At 44.4% G+C, this 21945-nt stretch overlaps 1 protein-coding gene across 3 annotated transcripts in view; it reads left to right on the forward strand.

Annotated features, from left to right (window-relative positions):
• PHYHIPL (phytanoyl-CoA 2-hydroxylase interacting protein like) overlaps positions 1 to 21945 on the forward strand; it is an 88585-nt gene that overhangs the window by 24760 nt on the left and 41880 nt on the right. The window contains exon 1 of one of the 3 annotated variants that reach the window (XM_074958828.1): positions 9558 to 9878. The exons of 1 other annotated variant lie outside the window; for it this stretch is intronic. In XM_074958828.1, the coding sequence (XP_074814929.1) occupies positions 9770 to 9878 (109 nt within the window). In that variant the 5' untranslated portion in view covers positions 9558 to 9769. Of the gene's footprint in view, positions 1 to 9557; positions 9879 to 10487; positions 10619 to 21945 lie in introns of those variants that run through there. One more of the 3 variants, XM_074958831.1, reaches the window with a different exon arrangement.

Genomic DNA, 21945 nt, shown 5'->3' on the forward strand with positions numbered 1-21945 from the left:
TATGTCATTTGAATAGGAGGGCCAGATTAAGTCATACATACTATATAGGTTTGTATATAGGTTTGCTCTCCCCCAGCCTGAAACAACACTTCAAGATGTGTGCATCTCAATGGAGAGTTAACTACACCTAGGAGTTGTGAACCCTGCAAACAACCACTTCAGCAGAGGACTCTATATGTGGCCAGCCCACCTACCCAAGTAGGTACACCCTGGCTGCCAAGCTAAGTACTGGGGGGAGGGACAGGGGCTGCTGCCACCTCTGAGGGAGGGAGATGGGACTCTTAGTGCTGCACCTCAGGGGAAAGGGTCCTCTGTTGCCATTCCTGGAGGACGAAAGGGGACCCATGCCACTGCCCCTGTCTCTTTGAGTGGAAATAGGGGCTTCTTTCCATTCCAAGCAAGAGAGTAAAAAAACACAGGAGCCTCATGTCATGGCATGTCTAGGGCCCTTGTGTTCATGCTATTTTGACTGTGATGTGAAAACTAGGCTTTCTTATGCCATAAATTAATTGTACCCAGGCACACCTTATATTAAGAGGTCTCAAATTTTCTTCTTGTGATGCTATCAGCTGTCAAAGTATCTGGCTTTTACCCTAATCTCAAAGTATTTTGTGATTACATCCCCCACAATCCTTTGGAATGATATCCCATAAACCATATTGTTACAATGTAACTGCTGCTAAAGATGAAGAATGACTGTAAGATAGCAAATATTTATTCCCAGGTAAATAAAATATAACATTTGATTAATAGCTGTTAGGGTCCGTCCTAAATGCAGGACCCTACCTTTGATGCTTTCCACATTTCTGTACTTAATTTTTTTATCCTAATAAAACGGAAATACCAATATAAACAGAAAACGAATATAAAATCCCTTTCTTCCACTCCCCTGCAAGCCATCTATGTAGCTTCTGTGCACTCTCTGCTTCCACAGCCCACTGCATAATAAATAGATGCCTCTCTTACCTGGGGGCAGGGAAGACCTGGGAATTTGGGGTCATGCCATTGCCTGGAAAAGATTTTTTTTTTCCAACTGTAAATGAAACCTGAAAATATGGAAAGGAATTGTTTTCTAAATTACAAAAATTCAGTTGCCCCACGGAGCCCCCTGCCCCACTCAGCCTCTGAGCCCACTGAACTCACAGTGGTGCCAACTGTCATGATTTGTCCTGGGTCTCTTGATAATTATTGTTTTCCTTAAAGGCGCAGCTCCTGGAGTCAAGTGTGTGTGGGGGGGTGATTATTTCAGCCTTCATTTTTAAAGGAAAAAGTACATTTCTAGCCCTGATGACTGTGGAGAAATCTTCAAAATGTGACCCCAGTGCATCCTAAAGGCTCAAAGAGCAGAAGGTAAAATAAAAAGACCAAATCTGTTGTTTTTATATAATGTCATGATTTTAAAGCCAATCTCATGGTTTTTGGTGAGTCTGACTCATGATGTTTGAACATTTGGGGTTGGCAATACTGGTAGTGGTAACCTAGCATATGAAAAGCAGAGCACAGTAATGAGAAGGAAAGGGTACACAATCTCATTTCCCCCCATGCTTCCTAATCCTTGGATGGGACTGGCTTTTCTGCTAGGAAGCATGTGTGTAGAGGGTATGTGCCCAGATCACAGGAGGGCAGTGTGAATTTTTCTTTTAACTGGAAACCCTACACCAACAGCATTGTGACCCACCTTGAAAGTCATGGCCCCCAGGCTAAGAAACAGCAGCGGAGATGATTTACCATAGCCAGAAAAACTGTGTGACATGTCTCACGTTTCTCTGATACACGTGACACGTGCTACCAAATGCTGCCTCCGCTACTGCATAAAGTTGCAGTGCATAACAGGCGCGCTTCCTCATTCAGCTGTATAAATCACTGTCTGGAAATATCCTGTTACTCTGTTGGTGAAAATGCTAAAAGCTAGCTAGATTGATGTTGTGGCAAAATCTCTGCAAGCTCTTGCAGTCCTAGGTACACAGCACTGTACTGTCTCTAATATTGTACTACCACTGTCAGCCCTTCCCTTACGTAATGTTGACCCATATTTGTGGTATGTGACATTTTTGCTAAACACTGTCTGGGATAATCTGTCATGGAACAAACTTTCTGCTTATATGCTGAGACTTTGTCTTCTTTGACAAACATAAATGGGCTTGAGTGTTACTCCTTATTAGGAGGACAACCACAGCACCGTACTTTCTCAGGTAAGAGAAATATTAAGGAAAGTGCTGTGTGCTTTGAGACACTTTGGGACAAATTATTCCCTGAAGTGATTCCATTAAAGTCAGTGGAGTGGCCCTAGGGATGAATTTGTCCCCTGGATTTTAAAAAATGCTTTGATGCCCGTCCTTTTATGGGGCTGGCTATTGGCTGTACACTGGCAAGTATTTTTGAAGTGCCCTCAAAATGCTGCCACAGCCAGATCCAGAGAGTGTGTGCTCCATGCTTCTGAAAAGAAGAGCTGTGGTAGGTTTGGCTGCCCTAATAATGCACTGAGGTCCACCAGTATTTGTGGCTTAACCATTCTTTTCTTCAAAAAGGCATACTAGTTTTGGTATAAAAATGGATATAGATAGACTGGAGGCTGTTTGCTAAAAGGCAGCTGAGAGGCTAATGGCCTTGGGGGAATTGGAACACACCCAAGGCTGGCTGTTCTCAGAGCTCAGTACAAAATCCATCTTTGCTCAAAAGTTTTCCGTAGGTAACAGAAAAGGGGAATGGGGGGGAAGAGAAGGAAGTAAAGACCTGTGTGGGAGGGGTAATGAGGCGAGGGGAAATAGGAATTCTCCAGGTATTCAAGAACAGGAACAACTTCAAATTAACTGTAAATTGTAATACTGTGTTTGAGAACTAGGTAATATGATTGTGGGGGCTGTATAAATGTCTTTCATCGCTGTAGAAATGAATTAATAGAGGAGGAGAGATTGAGAGACTAAAGAGCATCAACTTTAAGGAATGAAAGAAGTTCTTCAGGGTGGTGCAGGAAGGAAATATCTGGAGCAATTACGTGAAACTGAAGTAAGTAAAACTCAGCCTTGAAATCAGGAGAGTTTTGTGCAGTATGAACAGTTACAATAGCATGGAGCAGGGATGGCCAACCTTTGGCTCATCACGAGTATTTGCATAAATGCAGAGTGAAGTGCAACATGGGTAGTTGTCCTACTGTGCAACTAACCACCATCCAGCATGGGGTGTACTGACAAGATTTTGCAATGCCTCTTGGGGCTGAAACAAATTGTGCAGGGATGACTGATACCATGGGTTACACTTCCCATAATGCAGTGTTTTTCCTTCCTATAATTTCAACTGCAATCCATAATATTTGATACCTCTTTTCAAAATGCCTGCAAACCCACGCATACCTCCTCACTGTCTGCCATCTCTGACAGAAGCATGAAGCCTGCACAGCTCTGCACTATTGTCATGAGTAAGACTACGTTTTAGTCACAGGTATTTTTAGTAAAAGTCATGGACAGGTCACGGGCAATAAACAAAGAGTCACGGCTCCATGACTTTTACTAAAAATACCTGTGACTAAATCTTACCTGCTGGGAGGGGGACGCTACTGAAGACTGCTGCTGTGGGGGTGGCGGTGGCAGCCCGGGACCCTGCCGCTGCTGGTCCGGGGGGGAGGTGCGGGCCTCTCTCCTATCCCCCAGCAGCACTCTTCAGGAGCTCAGGCCCCTTCCCCGCCGCCACCACCAGTCCGGGTGGGGGGACGGGCCCGGGCCTTCCCCCCCCCACTGCTGCTGCTGGTTGGGGGACGGCCTGGGGCTCCACCATCACTAGGGCCCGGGGCTGCACCGCAGCCAGTCTGGGTGGGGGGGGGGCTGGGGCCACGCGGTTGCCGCTGCTGGTCTGGGGGTGGGGGGGTGGCCCGGGGCCCCTCTGCCACTGCTGCTGGTCCCAGACCGCTGCTTCAGGGCAGCGAATGGGACCGGCTGCCAGAGCAGCGACCAGTGCGGCTGGTCCCCAGGCTGCTAGGGTGGTCGTGGGGTCAGTCACACCTGCGCTGCAAAATTCATGGGGGTCACGGAAAGTCACAGAAGCCGTGACTTCCATGACCTCTGTGACTGATTCGCAGCCTTAGTCATGAGCATTGCAATACAAGGTGATTGATCCTGCAGTATTTGTGGAGCTGCAGGGAACATGATTCCTTGGAGGCTAGATTTCTGTGGGACATGGAAAAAAACAATTCAAAGTTGTTGGTGGCATTCATGGAGTAGTTGCAGATGGTGGAGTGATGGTTCTGGGCCTGAGAAACAAGCTCTTACTAGTGGGTCGCATTGTCATGCAGGTTTGGGATGATAAAGTAGTGGCTGCAGAACTTTTGGATACACATTCCTGGCAACATTCCTGGATCTGTGTGCCGAACTTGCCCCAGCTCTCCAGTGCAGTGACACCAAAATGAGAGCCATGCTGACAGTTGAGAAGTGAGTGGCGATTGCACTGTAGAAACTTGCTACACCTGTTTTGTGAATGGTCAGTCAGGAATCAATTTGGAGTCAGGAACTTCACCACGGAGCAGTTGTCATGCAAGTGTGCAGGGCCATTAATCACCTCATGCTACTCAGAACTGTGACTCTGGGCAACGTGCAGGCCATAGTGGATGGTTTTGCAGCAACGAGGTTCCCATTTGGGGTTCCCAAACGGCAGTAGGGTGATAGCACCCAGATCCCTATTTTAGCACCAGACCACCTTGGCACAGAGTACATTAACAGAAAGGGCTACTTTTCTATGGTAATGCAAGCGCTGGTGGATCACTGTGGATGCTTTACTGACATTGGTGTGGGCTGGTCAGGGAAGGTGCATGACACGCACATATGACAATACACAGGACTTTTCAGAAAGCTGCAAGCAGGGATTTCCTTTCCCAACCAACGGATTACCATTGGGAATGTTGAAATGCCAACAGTGATTTTGGGAGACCGAGCAAACCCCTTGCTCCTGTGACTCATGAAGCCATACACCAGCCACCTTGACAGCACCAAGAAGCGCTTCAACTACAGGCTCAGTAGGTGCAGAATGACAGTTGAATGTGCCTTTGATCATCTGAAGGGTTGCTGGCATTGTCCATTTACGAAACTGCACCTCAGTGAGGAAAAAACATCCCAATGGTTATTGCTGCTTGCTGTGTCCTGCATAATATCTGTGAAGCAAAAGGGGGAAAGTTTCTGCTGAAGTGGAAGGTGGCAGTGGAGTGGCTGTCTGCTGAATTTGAATGGCCAGATATAAGGGCTATAAAAAGACTTCAACAAGGAGCTGTATGGCTCAGGAACATTTTAATAGTGAGCCAGAGCAGTATGTGTTGCTGTAGTGTGCTCTACCTGGCCTTGTTCTTTTGGAGCCCAGTATGAATCTTGCAGTGAGTGCTGTGTGCATAAGAATATAATACTGCCAATGCACCTATTAATATTGTTTGAGAACGATGTTATGGGTTCCATGTCAAAATGAAGTAACAGGAGATTTGGGGGTGTCAGATCTGCTCTGCACCAGCCAGTGTATGTTGTGACCTAATAAAGATGAATTATGTTCCAAAAAATAGAATTTAATTCTGTAACATGAACCAGGTAACTAAAACACATTTAGAACTTTATAAAACTTAAATTGAGTTGCTTTAATTTATTATGAAGGGGTAAGAACAGTCACTTCCATTTTCAAGTACACCTACACCAACCATGTCCTTTTCACAAGTCAGTATATGTGGAGCTTTGATTGTCTTTAATGTCCCCTGAGGTGGAGTGGTAGGGGTAATGCAGTGATTCCTGATGTCACGTGGAATGTTGAGGAGGGAGGTGTAGGGACATCCTGACATTGAGTTGTCTGTGGGCTGCAGAGCGGTGAGCATGGGATTCTTGGACCTGCAGGTCTACAACAGCATCTTTCTTTGCTGCCTGAGAGGTCCCATTATGTTCTGGGGACTCTCCCTCTTCTTTCCTTGCTTGGATTCCTAGGCTTTTTTCCTCTCCACTCTTTCCATCTCCATGCTGTCTGCAAGGGTCAACCTCCATGCCCTGGTCTCATTCTCTGATGCAGCACAGGCTTGCAGCCTCTCCTGGAACGTGTCAACCTGAGTTCTCTTCTTTCTTCTCTTTATCTGGCTCATGCCTTCTGTGGGTGTGGAGGGGAAACCCTCAAGGCTACAGTAGCATCAGCTGCAGATACAACCCAACCCGCAGAGCTACCATTGTTAGTGTATACACAACAGAAATCAAAACTTAGGATACTGAACTCACCCCCTTGATCCCCAAAAGTTGTAAGCACTACATTCTCACTTCTCCTTGGGACTGACACAGCATGGTGCCAGTCAGAGCACCAGCCTAGTGAGTATGGCTCTGGGGAGAGGAGTGTGGGGTTAGCTCACAGGCATGAGTATATGTTTATAGGACAATGGGGCTCAATACAGGCACAGTTTTCCACAGGTAGTGGTGATTTCAGCTGATATCTCACTCCTGAGGGTAACAGAGGCCAAGAAAGCACAGCTGCTGCTGGTGTCCTGATGCTGCCTGGGCCTGTATGCTGCTAGCCTGTGTACTGTAATGATGCTTGCTGAAATAATCACTGAATGACAGGAAAATATCCTACCACAGCGGAAGAAATAAGCAGTCCTCCCCAGCAACCTTTGGCAGAGGATTACAGAGTACCTCCATGAAAGTTTAATTGAGATTTCTACGGAGGATTCACGGGACATGCCAATGCACATAAACAAACTGCTCTGCGTGGTTCCCTCTGCTTAACTCTAGAGGGAAAGAAAAGCAGATAGTAACTCTATCTCTCTCAAAAAGAAAAGGAGTACTTGTGGCACCTTAGCTGTAGCTCACAAAAGCTTATGCTCAAATAAATTGGTTAGTCTCTAAGGTGCCACAAGTACTCCTTTTCTTTTTGCGAATACAGACTAACATGGCTGCTACTCTGAAATCTATCTCTCTCAGTTGTTTCACTACCTCTTCTAGCAGAAGTTAAAAGAAAAAAAAAAAAGGTAAATCAACAGATGTATCCTGCTACTCTGGGGGTTCCATCCCTGTAATTTCAAAACAACCTGCATACTTACCCAGAGGTTCCTTCCCCTGCATCAGACTTGTCCGTGCTCAAGTGTCAGGACTGGCTGGACTGCGCTGGAGTCAAAATCATATCCTGGCTCACTGCATGGCTGTATCCCCCCTCACCTGTCCCCCATACTCCTCTTATTGCTCGTCCACTCTTCCTCCTCGCTGTTCATGGCGGAGGCTGTGATTCAGGCTCCTCCAAAGCATCCACAGGGCTCTTGCGGATAGTGGTGGGGTCTCTGCTGAGGATGGCACACAGCTCTTTGTAAAAGCAGCAGGTCTGCAGCTGAGCACCAGATAGATTGTTGGCCTCTCTCGCCTTCTGGTACGCCTGCCACAAATCCTTAGCTTTCACATGGCACTGCTGCTGGTCCCTCTTGGAGCCCTTCTTCTGCATGCCCCGAGCAATCTGCTCAGAGAGATCGATGTTTCCAGGGCTGGAGCAGAGCTGTGCCTGCACAGCCTCTTCTCCCCACAGACTCAGAAGATCCAACATCTCCTGTGTACTCCAGACAGGAGTGTGTTTGCAGTGTGTAGCTGCCATGGTCAGCTGAGCAGTTGCACACAACAGTGGGGAGCTGCTAGCTAGGCAATCAGGACAAGGAATTTAAAATATTTATGGGACTTTAAAGAAGAGGGGTGGCCACCTGGCCCCTGGGCAGCAGAGTTCACAGCAGTGACCAGAACGGTCACTGATGGGCATTGTGGAACAGCTCTTGGCGGCTAATAACAGTCGATGTAAGTAATGCAGTGTCTACACTGCTATTGCATCTACCTAACTACATTGCCCTTGACGCTACAGTACTTGGAGAGGTGGTGTTATTAAGTCAGTGTAGCAGGGGAGTTATGAAATTTAAGTGTAGCTGCATTTATAGCTAGGTTGAGGTAAGCTGCCTTGTGTAGACCAGGCCTGAATGTGTATAGTGCAGTGGTGGGCAACTGACAGGCTGCTGGCCTATCAGGGTAAGCCGCTGGCAGGATGCCAGACCATTTATTTACATTTGCATGGCTGCCTACAGCTCCCAGTGGCCCACCGCTGGAAGAGTGCTTCTGCAGTTCACTGTAATTTTGGGGTGGTGTTAGTAATATATTTGTTCAGAAATGGAAAATCAATACAAATACATGTGTGAGAGTAACCCTGAAATAAGAAACCACACTGTGTGGAAGAGGGCCAAAAAATACAAACCAAAACCAGAATGAAGTTTCCTATGTCCACGTAGGGCTACCTAAACTTTGTCTAGTGAGGCTAGCGGCTACATGGACTGCACTTAACTGACCTAAAATGGAGGAAATTGCACCCACCCTCACCTTTGAGTTGGAGATACAGCTTGTGGAGACACCATACCCTAATACCGCAGCTGTCCTTTTAATCCCCAGTAGCTTCTGCAGCATCACATGAAAGGGACCTGAGGTCTCTCTCTATTGTACACATGGGCTGCAGTTTTAAGACTGGAGATAAAAAAACTGGAGATAAAAGTGAATCCAAGTGCTGCAAGGGTATTTAACCCCTACTCCAACCATGATTATCATGGGGATTGTTCATAGCATTTTGGGGGGTTATTTTGTTCCTGCCCCTCCCTTGTACTCCTAGAAGGCTGTGAGGGGCCAGACCTCCCTCCCTCAGCACACAGAGCCATGTGCAAAACGCCTGAAGATTGCAAGGGCAAGGGCGTAGCAGGAATCCTGGGAGCACAGGCTGCTGGGGTGAGCTGTACCAGGAGCAGGTCAAGCCCCTGGCTGGGCTAGCTCAGGCTGGGTGGCACTTCAATGTCCCAGGGAGGCTGTTTTGCTGCCTGGCCTGGCCCTTCCTAGGATTTCTGCCTTGCTTCCCCCTCCGGCTGGGACATTACACCCACGTGTGGCAGGGGCCTGGCCACGTGAGGGAGGGGCGCTCACATGGTGTGTAGTGGGGAATGCTTGGGGCTGGCCGTGCGCGCTTGAAGGTGAGGCGGGGGCCTGTCGGTGTGAGGAGGGAAGGAGTGAGGGGTTGGGGTGAGTGGAGAGGAAGGAGGGGGTGCGCTGGGGAGGGCCGAGCGGTGCAGAGGGGAAGGGAGGAGATGGGGTGAGTTGGGGAGCGGTGCAGAGGGGAAGGGAGGGATGACGATGGGGGAGTGGATTTCCTCGCCTGGGAGCCAGGTCCTGGCAGGCGGGGAGCTGTGCACTGCCAGGGCTGGTCTGTGAGCTCCGGAGGAGATGGCGCCCGGAGTGTCAGCCGCGGGGACCAGGGCTGCAGCCTCCCCGCCCAGCGCTCCGGGGTGAGCCCGGCCTGAAGCCGCTGCTCGCTGCCCCGGGCCTGGGGGGACAGGCTGCAGGACCCCTCCCCCCGCGGGGCGGTGGCGCCCGGGGAATGGGGCGGGGGGCTTGGTGCTGGCGCAGCTGGGACTGCCGCGCCGCCAGAGCCGTCGCATAGGCAGCGCGCGGGAGAGGGAGGCCTTCGGCCGCCGCCCGCTGCACAGCGGGGGGTTTGTCCCGCTGTGGCTTTGACTCAGCAGCCCCGGGCGGCGGCCCCTTTAAATGCAGAGCCTGGGGTGTGATGAGTGCGCGTCTCTCTGCTGCCCCCTCCCCGCTCCGCTGCAGTGACAAATCCGCTCGCTCCTGCTCTGCCTCCACCCCCTACAGCGCGCAGCTCTGCACCCACCGCGCCAGCTCGTCCGCCCGTCTCCGCCGGGAGCTAGAGCCGCTGCCCGCCGTGCGGCCGCCCGCAGAAGCCAAGGGAGGAGAAGGAGAAGGGGACAATGGAGGTTCCGCGCCTGGATCGCAGCAGCATGAGCAGCCCCACCAGCCCTTGCGAGGATGTGATCAAGAATCTCAGCCTGGAGGCGATTCAGCTCTGCGATAGGGACGGTAAGTCCGGGCTCCATGGGGCTAATCCTCGCAGACGCAAAATGCTGCTGCCCGATGGAGGCTAATACAAATTAATCCCCGTGGCGTATGGTCCTTTGTTACCCCCCACCCATGTATTTGTAGTTGTAAGGACCCCCCTCCCCACACACACACACATCCTCCTGCCGTTGGAGAACAAAAGAAAAGGAGAAGGTTGCACCTTATTGGGGGAAACCCATCCCTCTTTGAAATCTTCCCTTACGATGCAGTGCATTTACCTGTGGGGCTGTCGGCTCGCCTGCTTCCCAGTCTTGCTCCTTAACATGAATGTACGTTGTGGGTTTTATTCCAAGAGAGACATTAAAGAGCTAGGGGTAGATTTGCAGCGAGAGTCGGAGTCTAGATACTGGATATTGATTGTAATGGTTTTCGTTAGCCATGATCGAGGCTGAGGCTCAAACTCCTTTGTATCGTTTTGTATCATTGGGTAGTTCTTGTACTGAACATAGGCATGGGCGTCTGCTAGCTCTCGTTGCCTAATGCAGAAACTTGTTGCCAATTCCTTTTTTTGTTTGTTTGTTTTTGAAGAATAACCCAGAGAATGAACTAACGATCTGTTTCTCAAAATGGGGTTTGGAGTGGTAACGCGAAATTGGGAAGGAAGGAGGGGTTTACATATTTCAGCACCATAGACAGATACAACCTTCATCATTCTGGGCAGTGTTTCAAAAATTGCCAAGCATCTGCACTGAATTGGCCTGGTACGTCTGGTATAATGCATGACTGATGCTATACATTTTATGTGTTAATATTAAAACCTTTGTTCTGTACACAGAGTTCTAAGTCTAGTGCTCAGTAGAATTGGAGAAAACAGATGTGCAAGCTAAGTAGGAACAAAATTGGTGTACAATGTAGGTAGTTGTGCTAAATGGCATAGCTGGACTGTTAAACAAATGAAGTTTTGTTTTACAGTGCAGAAGCAATTTTAAGGATTAGCTGACTTGAAGTAGCCCAAACAATTATAAGGTTGTAGTGAGGAGCCAGGAAGGAACAGTTTATATACTGATGCACAAATACTGAAGACTGGAAATTATAAGTGAGGTTAATATGAATTATGTACAGTTATGTCTGACTTCCAAGAGTGACATGATACTAAAAGAACAGAGAAACTTGTGTTCAGAAAAATGACCTGAGAGTATTATCTTGCAGAACAGAATTTAGTCTTGTGTTCAGTTAACTGAATTATTCTTGTCTTCTTGCTTTGACATAAAAAAACATTAATAATTTTAACATAATTTGATAGTATTTTTCAGTTTAAGTGCTGAAAGAACAGAACTGAATTTGGCTTATTTAGTGACTTCACTGAACATCTGGGTTATTATGGTCAGAAGTTATACTGCTTGGATTAATTTAACTTTTTTTTGACAGAGATATATTTTTGCAGCAAAATTACTGTAGGTATCAATTGATTATGGAAATAATCATTCTGATTTTCTTTACTATTCTGTTAAAAGCATGTTATTGTTAAATGTTTCAGTACTTTTGATTTAACCAGACTTGATTGTCTCAAAGTTGAGGATCTGTAAAGTCTTGATTTTTTTAAAATGTTGTTAAAGAAAGTGAGAAGGTATTTCAGTAGAGCTTTCAGTTACTTTTATGGCAACATAAGAAATTCTTTTTGTTTACGTATTTTAAATTCAAGATAGAATGTGTGCTTCTATCGCTACATTTATACCTAAATCACTGGTTAGGGAAACTTAATTGTATATATATATGTGACTGGATCACAGATAAAATAAAGCTTTTGTTGTATGTTGATAGATGGAGCAGCATACTGTGACAAAATTAACTCTACAGTTACAATTTCCCCTAAATCTGAAGGAATAGATTGCTGTTGTTTGACAAAATACCCTTATGTGTGATTCCCTATATTGGAAATAAACAAATTACGTAATCTTTAATTTTTGCCTGCCCCAAACTAGGCTGATAAAGTCTGCTATGTTAATTGCTGCAGTCTTCTAATTGATTTAGCATACTGTAATTAAGCAGTGCTCAATTTTTATGGAAGAGTCTCGTGCAGACTAGCAAATCCAAATAATTAATTTTTCTTTCTTTCTTTCTTTTTTTTTTTAATCAAGAATTTCCTGTTTAAACTGTCATCACTGGAAAACAACAACTTTCATTCTGTAGATCTGGTTTTACAAGCTAATCCCCATGCGTATTAAGCCCCAATATGAGATTGCGTCATTGCTTCACGCAATACAGATCTAAATTTTAAAAAGATGCACCTGCATTGCCCCTGTAAAGTCTGCAGTTGTGTGCCTAATTGGGCACAGAATTGTACTTGAACATACTTTAGTATTTCCAACAGGTGGCACTTAAAAACCAAAAATTCATGCTTTAATGTGAACACAGAAACAAGTAGATGAGCCTGGGGACGTTGAGCTGTGTAGTTGAGAGTGCAAGAACATATTTAGGCATTTAAATTGGAAATTATATTTAACCCGTGCATTTGTGTGTATACATATTATTTGATTTATTTTAATACACCTTCTTGTAAGGCTTTTGGTGCTCATGGCAAAATGTGCCCCCATTGAAGTCAGTGAGGGTTTTCTCAGACAAAGTGTCTTACAGATAAACGTGACTTTGAATCCTTTAAAAATGTCTTTTTGTATGCAAATTATATAAAGCTAAAAGAGTGGGCACTCTTTTTAAAAAAAAAAAAAAAGTGTGGAAAAAAACCTATGAAAAATAGAACTATGCGTGTGCCAGCAGGTTCTACGTGGGTCAGCTGGAGCACAACACATTAGAGCGCTTTTGCAGTTGCACCCCTCTAATGCCTTTGGCTGGGGATTTGTAGACAAGACCTTAGTGTAAGGAAGTTTTTTTTCTCAATAGTTGTACAAAATGTCCTCTTCTTTATTCAGTTTCATCATTTTTACCATAATATTCCTCTCCTTTCCCTCCTTGTTCGTCTCCCTCAATGCTGTATACACACTTCAGATATGTGTACAGGCAGTCCTCAGACTTACGACACAATTGGTTCCTTACAATTGCGTCATAAATTGGAACTCGGAACCGCAATCTCCATTGCGGGACCGAGCATTGTAAATTCGAAACCTATAGTCATAAGTCTAATCAGGGTGTCTACGTAGACACGTTGTAAGTGCCGTTCATCATAACTTGAACATTGTAAAGTCGAGGACTGCCTATAATTGGTTATTAACCACATTAGCTGTCTTGTAGCCAAACTATACGTAATTAGCTCTTTTACTCTTTCCTCATTAATTAATCCCTTCACTCCCCTGCTCGTTTCTTTTACTCGTCTCTGAACTGCTTCCAGTTTGTCTGTAAAGAGGTGCCTGAACTGAATGAAATATTCCACGTATAAACACAGCAAGCCACATGGGGTATGTCTGCACTGCAGCGGGGAGCGTGCCTCACAGCCCAGGTAGACAGACATGCTAACTCTGCTCAGGTGGGCTTGTGCTTGGGCAGCTTGTCCATGCTGCTGCCTATTCTGCAATATCCATGCCACTATTTTTGGCATGGTAACTTGAACAGAGCTAGTGTGAGTCTCTACCCAAGCTGGGACTAGATGCCAGTTCATGCCCAGGCCTCACTGAACACTTACAGATGCATAACTAGAAATCAGTCTTGCTTACCTGTGTGAGCATTACTAAAATAAATACTAGATGTTAAGTTGATTAGAATGAGTTTATCGTTTTATAAACTGTTTGTGGGAAACTGTATGTATTCTCACTCAACTATACCCCATGTTATAGTGTGATACCTAGCATCTGCATTGTAAACCTCTGTGACTACATAACTCATCAAACTGGGAAAAAGCCTTGTGTAATGCAGATGATGGTCTGTAATAAGATGTTAAATCCTGTCCAGTAAATGCAAATGAGCCATTGTGCGAGGTCAAGGATAAAAGACTTAAGCGCATTCCTCCCCATCCCACTTCCATGAAGAAGGGATCTCCGTGGGAACGGTTTCTGTCAGCTTGATGTCTGGGGGAAGCAACCTGAATATTTTGTGATTTTTGGTGAAAGTGACCACTTACCACAAAGTCCACCTTGCCTGGGTTGCAAGATAGACTGGAGTGCCCAAGGCACTGTCTGTGACTCCATGGTAAGACTGGTATAGTGATCCAGGAGTTCACATTTGTTACTGGATTGGTGAAATCTAATTATACATACCACCAGTTTGGGTTGTCTGCCCTGTTTTTGACTGTCTGCCCTGAGATAGGCACTCGTGGTTGTGAGCCACTCCAGACAGCGTGACAGGAGGGTCTGTCCCAGCTGCAGTGTAGACACACCCACAGAGAGTGTGTGTCACTTCCCTACTCTGTAATATATCTTTGGGTTCGCAGCTCAAAACTGCATTATCTTTTTTCCCAGTTAGTCTGCAAACTTTTGTCTAATTTCTGTTCACTATTTATATTTCGGACTTTTTACTGCTTTCCATATTTCTCCCTTCCACTGAGTATGTTTGTTTCAGATTATTTTTTCCCAGATGTATTATTCCGCTTCTTCCCTAATGGAATATGTTTTGTCATTTTCTGCCCACGTTTCTAAACTCTTAAGTATTTGCAGCTCCTCCTAATTTAATATTATCTATTAATCTCATTAATGTGCCCTCTCTTCCAGATCATTAAGTAAGACGTTAATTAAGACTGGAGCTAGCCACAAGTTTCGTGGTACCCCACTAGACATCTGACCCCATTTGACACTTCGCCATTTATCCTTATCCTTTGTTTACTGTCTCAGCCAATTTTCAATCCATGTATCTGTGTTTCTGCTGAGTAAGATTTCATGAGACATGGTTTCACAATGAATCATTTTTGGGAGAGGGCATCTACTGCCTTCTGCGTCTGAGGATTAAGAATCTCAAACCATCCCATAACAGGAATCTTGGATAATCACGAGATGTTTTGTTTTGTTTTGTTTTTCTCTTTTAAATAAAAGACAGATACGCCTCTCTCCTCTTTTCTATCTGTCTCCTAGTGCTTGGTCATCTTATCTCTACCTTTAAACTTATCTCTTGTACTTTGATTATAGTAATTACATATCTGTTATCACCTCCTCCCTGTTCAGCCTCTCTGCCCTTTTTGATCACTTAAACTTGTGATTTCTTTTAGCTCTTTAAATTAAAAGTGTTGAAAAGGCAGAAGTACTTTTCTTGGGCAAGAGAAGCATCTTCAAACACATCTTCATCGCCTCTCTCTTCCTTCTTGATCTGGACCTTAATTTAGATCAGAATCTGTCCTTACATGTATCTAAATGTACATGTCAGCACTTTTTGGATTCCACCACTGGTGAATCTTCAGTCATGTTCTTATTGCCTCTCACTTTGACTGTTGCAGCTGTATTCTTATTAGCTTCTGAAAATCCAGATCTGTAGACTCCAGAGTGTGCAGAAAATAGTATTACCTACCATGTAGCACGTGCAAAAAAGTGTGGCTACATCACTTTGTCTTCAGTCCTCTTCAGTACCTCCCCATTCATTTTAGGATCTAGTTCAAGTAATACATTGTTTTTAATTTTTTCCGTAGACTTGCTCTCACCTATCTCGCTGAGCTGGACTTTCCATTGGTCCTCTCCCTTCTCTCTTTGTTCATAATACTACTGGTTTTCTCTCTCCACTCAATTGCTTCAGACAATCTCATGGCCTTTGGGGGTTTCTCTACCTCATTAATTTTCCATCTGATCTTTTTTTCAAATCTGGAAAGATTTCTCTTCTCATTTACCTGTTCCTCTTAATTTCTCTTCTTTCTTATTATGAATGATCTCTGTACAGTATGTTGGGTTACAGTTTGTATGACAGGTATTATACCCTGTTCCTATCCCCTCGTGCCAGGGACAGCTCGGGGAGTGTTACCAGGGCATCAGTATAGGGAAGAGGACCAGCCACAGGAAAAGGATATTTAGGGTTGAATCTCAGCTGCACTGTGCTCAGGCTTGGTGCGGGTGCGATGTGGGACAGGGCAAGGCAAAGCTGCTAAGCAAAGGTTACCCTCAGCAAACGTTAGAACCACAGGCTGGAAGGGTCGCTGGGCACTCTTGCTGTGCCCCAACATACACCAGAATGCTGCATATGGAAAAGGGGTAGGAAATGGGTGATGTGAAGTAGTGTAGCCAGTATCAACCAAGGACTTGCTGTGCTGGGGGACTCCTCAGCTGTCTGATTAAGGCAGCTTTAGGTCCTCTCTGTGCTACTGGAATGGAGTGAAGAGGACTTAATCAGGACTGAGGATCTGACCCATTGTGAGTGGGAGATATGTTCTCCAAAACTCATTACAGCTGGATTTTTTTCTGTCAGTCTACAAGGTACAGTGGGTAGGCCCATTGTGCTGCCAGCATACATGGCCTTCTGTGTTTTGTGTGACCTAGAAACCCACATTTAATTCTGGCTGAAGAGACCAGAATCAACCACAGATTTACTTTTCATGTTCCTGTTTGAAGTATGTTCTGAGAATATAATGCACAGACTGATTTTTCCTAATATTTAGGAACATATTAAAATTAATTGTGCCATCATTGTCAATATGATATACCACATATAATACTTCACTGTTGCAATTGAAAAGAATGGATAAAATAATTATATTGGAGCAAAAGAAAAAGCTTTCCCAATGTCAGTTTCTGAGGTATTTGTACTGTATATTGTTATGCATTGTCACACCTTTTATTTGACCTTGAAACTCTTTCTTTTAACATGTTAGACTTGGTTAAAATTCATTGTAGTGTTTGCAGTGAATCAATTTTCATTGTGGTGCTTGTAGCTGAATCATTAATCAATTTTATTTTATTGTTATCACAAAGTGTTCTTGTTTTATTTATGCTTCAATGCATAAGCTGTTTCGCATGGATGTTTTTAAAAACAACCGTTGGCTACATTGTTTTTATAAACTACTGAAGGCTTCTCTGAACCTTGACACTTTTAGCTAGTGATTAAAAAGTGAAACCATGAAGCTAGTTTGGTCTTACTTTTTTACTTCATTTTTCTGTTGTTTTACAGGTGCAAGTATTACCAGAACTGCATTCTCTCACCTAGTGTTTGGTATTGATTGACATCGGGAATTTGCTTCTCTTATGCTTGCTCAGACGGACGAAAAATGGTAGCTCTGGGAGGAGAACCATGGTTTGAGAAACTACTAGGTTCTGCACTCCAATGGACCCCACTAAATTTGTGAAAGTTGCAGGCCCCAATCCTGCAAACATGCATTGCATAACTTTACTCACCTGAGCAGCCCCATTGATTTCAATGAGCCTTCTTGCATGAGTAAATTTATGCACATCTATAAGTGTGCATGATCAGGGCCCTAATCCCGCCACCTTTTCCTATAGATTTGATTTTGTAGCGTGTACTCTTTTTTGCTTCTGCTTTATTCAAGTATATTTCTAATATTGCCTTCCCCTCTCATTCCTTTCAAGTTATTATTCAGTGGAATTTTGTCCAGGCTTGATTTCTGACTGAAGATATATTTCTGAAGGATTTTTTGTTTGTTTGTTTTTTAACATTTCATTTTTATGTGTACTCTTACCTGGAGACATCTGGAGAACAAAATTGGCAATATAAAGCATGGGTTAAATGTTTCATTGCGGGTCAGCTAAAAGAATAAATGCATCAATGGAGTGTTGCATACTGTGTTTTTGGTCCTTTCTTAACCTGATTAATGTAGCTTCTACAGAGAGAAATTATGCACGAGTTTGTACCAACTTCAGCATAAAATTCAGAAAATAGTGTGAAAGCAGATTATACTTTATGAATCTGCGAACATAAAGTAAATAATATTCAACATGCATGCTTTTAGGATGGAGTTTATTTCAGTGATTTAAAATAAAACTCACCTGGAGATGAGAGTAGATTTCAGATTTTTAATGTGTTTGATATGGTTTTTGGCTTTTAAATTTGCAGTGTCATTTTAAGAAGGACATTGGATCATGGCAATTAGAGATTGAAAAACCTATCCGTTCACAAAGTCCATTACTTTGAAGAAAAGATATAGTTTGATATAGTTTCCTGGCATAGGACACTTCTGATATGATATTAAATTTTAGTAAGAAGATTCTAGTTATTATTCAAAATTCTTATCTTTCATACAGGGTCATATTTTTAGAAACAGGACTTTACAAAAAGAACTTTATGCTGTTATATACTCTTTGAAAACATATCCATACTTTAAGGCTATTCTGTGTTCCACCAGTAGTTCGAGACATCTGAAACACTAGATAAATTTCATTTGCTTCATCTTTCTTTTCACTACCCTAAGGGTCTTTCTTTTCTCTTTCCTAAGTTTGTTAGTCTCTTAGAACAATATGGCTGTATGTAGGGTGACCAGATGTCCCGATTTTATAGGGACAGCCCCGATATGCAGGGTTTTTTCTTCTGTAGGTGCCTGTTACCCTCCACCCCGTCCCGATATTTCATACTTGCTATCTTGTCACCCTACTGTATGGACACCATCTGATGATCTATTGGATGTGTTATATATGTCTTTTTACTTCACTCTGTCATTCTGTTTAGGGAATATATGGAGTTTTTAATGTTTGGTTTGCCAGCATGTAGACGTAGAATACTTCCCAGAATACAGGGGCCTAATTATATGTTTCTCTGCATCTTGTGCAGCCATTTCCATCTGTACAAAGTAAAATGCTGTCATTCAGATTTGATGTAAATAGATTACACAAAGTGCAGGATGGAAGAGAATCAGGTATACTTTCTATTTTTGTATATTCTGTGTTCACCTTATTTCAGGATTGTTCGCTGGATCAGGGAGATACAGAAGGTAAAGTAAACAAAGACCTCAGTCTTTCTACTGAGGCTCTCAGTCCCAATGTCATTGTGTTCTGGTTGAGAGGAAAGTGTTAGGCCAATACAGAGAACCTAAGTCCTTTGAGGTCATTCTGTTTTTCCAGCGTATTGTAGTGTCTGTTGTTTGCACAGTATGAAATGTGAACTGGAAAATATTATCTAGGATGGTTTGAAAGAACACAAATTAAAACCATGCACTGTGGATCTGAATATTAATAATTTTAAAGGAACGTATTTATCCAAGGGGAACTAGATTACTCAGTGAATTTGTAATGGGTTATGCAGCTTTCCTCTGTTGGATGGATTTGAACTGGTGGCCTAAATTGTTAATGAGAGAAAGTTGTTACTATCTGATGGCTTTTTGGTGGTCAGCATGATATGAGTTGTGAGGGTTAGTTCAGTTTGAGCTGATGGATGTTCTAAAAGGAAGCTCTTTATGCAAAACATTAAACTGAGGTACTTCTTTTTTTTTTAAACTGTGTCCTTCATGTTACAGTTAGAGTGACAGAGATGTTTAACCATTCAGAAAAAATGAAGTTTAGTGTTGGTGTAAAGAAGGTGTAGTCTTCATTTTACACAAATGTTTTGGAAGCGAACTACAATTAATCAGTACATCGATTTGCAGACCAGTGTAAATCATTGCTCAGGGCCAAATCCTATTCCATGGAACAAGTCTGGGTACACAGGCTGGGTGTATTGAAGTGAAGAAATGTTCTCCATGCAGGCTGCAGACTGCCAGTGAATCCTGTGTGTGGCAGTAGCTCGCCCACATGGTGCACCCCCCTTTCCCAGGAGAACAGCTAATAGGTCCTCATAGGTTGGGTTCCAGCTGCTCTTCCTCCGTCCACCTCACCTTTGCTGTATCCAAGTGACAAGTCCCACCTCTCACTTTGGTGTTGTCTTCACTGCAGAAAAAAGGGTATGTTCTTAACTCAAGTTAAAATCCTAGTGAGGACAGGGAAGTTGGAGTTTACTCAGGAGTTAGCAGGTTAATTTAAGCCTACGGGGAAGCACAGGTTTTAACTCAACCTGCTAACTCATGTGTAAGTGACAACTACCATGTCTTCACTAGGGTTTTAACTCAAGTTAAAAACACCATTCCCCTACCACCACCCCCTGCCCCCCGTAGTGCAGACAAGGGGCAGGGTTTGCCACTTGACTGGTAAAATTGTGCAAACTAGTGTTAGTTTGTAGTAATGTTAACATGAAGTAAAATGAAAGAATACATGGCTTACAGGTATGAAATGGCAAAATCTCTGTGTATGGACATATACATAATGTTAGTGATGAATAAATTAAACACAAATGATGTGTAAATGAATGATTATGTCTATAATGTAATTTTTAAAGTTAATTTTGCAAGCTGTAGAAAATTAAGGGCCAGATTCTAATCCCATACTCTGGTCTAAATGAAGAGTTACAATGCTGTTGCTCCTGATTACTCCCAAGGAAGCTTTTCTTCAGAAAAGGATCTGGGGGTTGCAGTGGATCACAAACTAAATATGATACTCCTGGGGAAATTCTGTGCAACTGTGTGCATGCAGAATTCATGTCCCCTGCAGATTTCTCTGCTTCGCCTCAGAAAACGACAGGGAGGCAAGTGAAAACTACAAGAGTAGTCACACGCCCCTCCCCAGTAGCACGGACACATCGTTTCCCCCCAGAAACCTCCCCTGGATGCAGGAAGCTCTGCATCTCCCACTCCCTCCCTTGCCCCCGCTTCCTGCCCTCATTGCTCCTCAGCTGCAGAGGAGGGGGTCACTGTACGGGAAGCTGATCCCCCATCCTCCCAACTCCCATGCATCCAAATCCCGCCGAGCCTTACCCCCTGCACTCCCACCCTGCTGAGCCCCTCCTCCTTGCATCCAGACTTCCCCCACACTCGAACCCCCATCCCAATGAATCCCACCCCCCCACACCTGGACCAGCCCAACGAGCCCCGCACCTGGACTCCCACCCCACTAAGCTCCAACCAACTGCACCCTCCACCCCACTAATCCCCTCTCCCCCAGCATCTAGAGCCCCTGCTGAGCCCCCTCACACTGCTGCCCCCCACTGAGCCCCAACCACCTTCATTTGGACCACCCTGCAGAGTCCCATTGCCTCTGCACTCAGAACCCCCCAGCAAGTCCCTGTGCATCCGAATCCCCCCACACCTGGATCCCCCACGAGCCACTCACAGCCAGATTACCCCATACCTGGATCCCCACACACTAAGTCCCTCCACACTTGGATCCTGTCGGGCTGAGCCTGCCTGCCCACACCTGGTGTGCCTGGTGCAGAGGGGCAGGGCTCTAAGGTGTTTCTGGGGCAGGCCCAGCTCTTGCACTGTGTCAGGGTCTGGTGCAGCCTCTCTGCTGAGTCCCTGTCCCGGGGGGTGGGAGCTGCAGGGTGATATGCCATCTACATGCAGCCAGTGGTCTCCCCACTGCCATGCTGGACCTTCCACGTTTATTTATTGACAAATAAAATGTTCAGAATTTGCCAAATTTTAAAATACTGTGTGCAGATTTTTAATTTTTTTGGCACAGAATTCCCTCAGGAGTAATATGAGTCAACAGTGTAATACTGCTGTTGCTGCAAAAAAAAAAGCGAACATCATTCTTGGATGTACTAGCAGGAGAGTAGTAAGTAAGACATGAAAAGTTGTTCTTCCGCTCTATTCTGCACTAATAAGGCCTCATCTGGAGTATTGTGGAGTCCAGAGGTGAGCACAAAAATTATTAATAGCACAGAAAACTTGACCTACAAGAAGGATTGAAAAAATTGTGGTTTTTTTTTAGTCTGGAGAAGAGAAGACTGAGGGGGGACATAAGTCTTTAAGTCCATAAAAATTCATTATTAAGAGGAGGGTGATAAGTTGTTTTCCTTAACCACTGAGGAGAGGGCAAGAGGTAATGGATGTAAATTGCAGCAAAGGAGATTTAGAATAGACATTAGGAAAAACTTCCTAACTGTAAGGGTAGTTTAAACACTGCAACAAATTAGCTAGGGAGGTTGGAGGTTTTTAAGAACAGGTTTGACAAACACCTGTCAGTTACGGTCTAGATAATACTTAGTCCAGCTTCAGTGCCCGGGACTGGATTAGTTGACTTAGAGGTCCCGTCCAGTCCTACATTTCTGTTATTCTGTGATTTAGACCAGTATAACTGAGATCAGAATCTGGCCCTAAGTGGCTTGCCTGGGATCACATATTCACAGCGTTAGTCTGTTACATCAGTTTTTCTTTGTTATTAATCTTTGAGACATATTCTTAAAGGATGGC

The sequence above is a fragment of the Natator depressus genome, chromosome 7 (assembly GCF_965152275.1).
Source record: "Natator depressus isolate rNatDep1 chromosome 7, rNatDep2.hap1, whole genome shotgun sequence".
Lineage (NCBI taxonomy): Eukaryota > Metazoa > Chordata > Testudines > Cheloniidae > Natator > Natator depressus.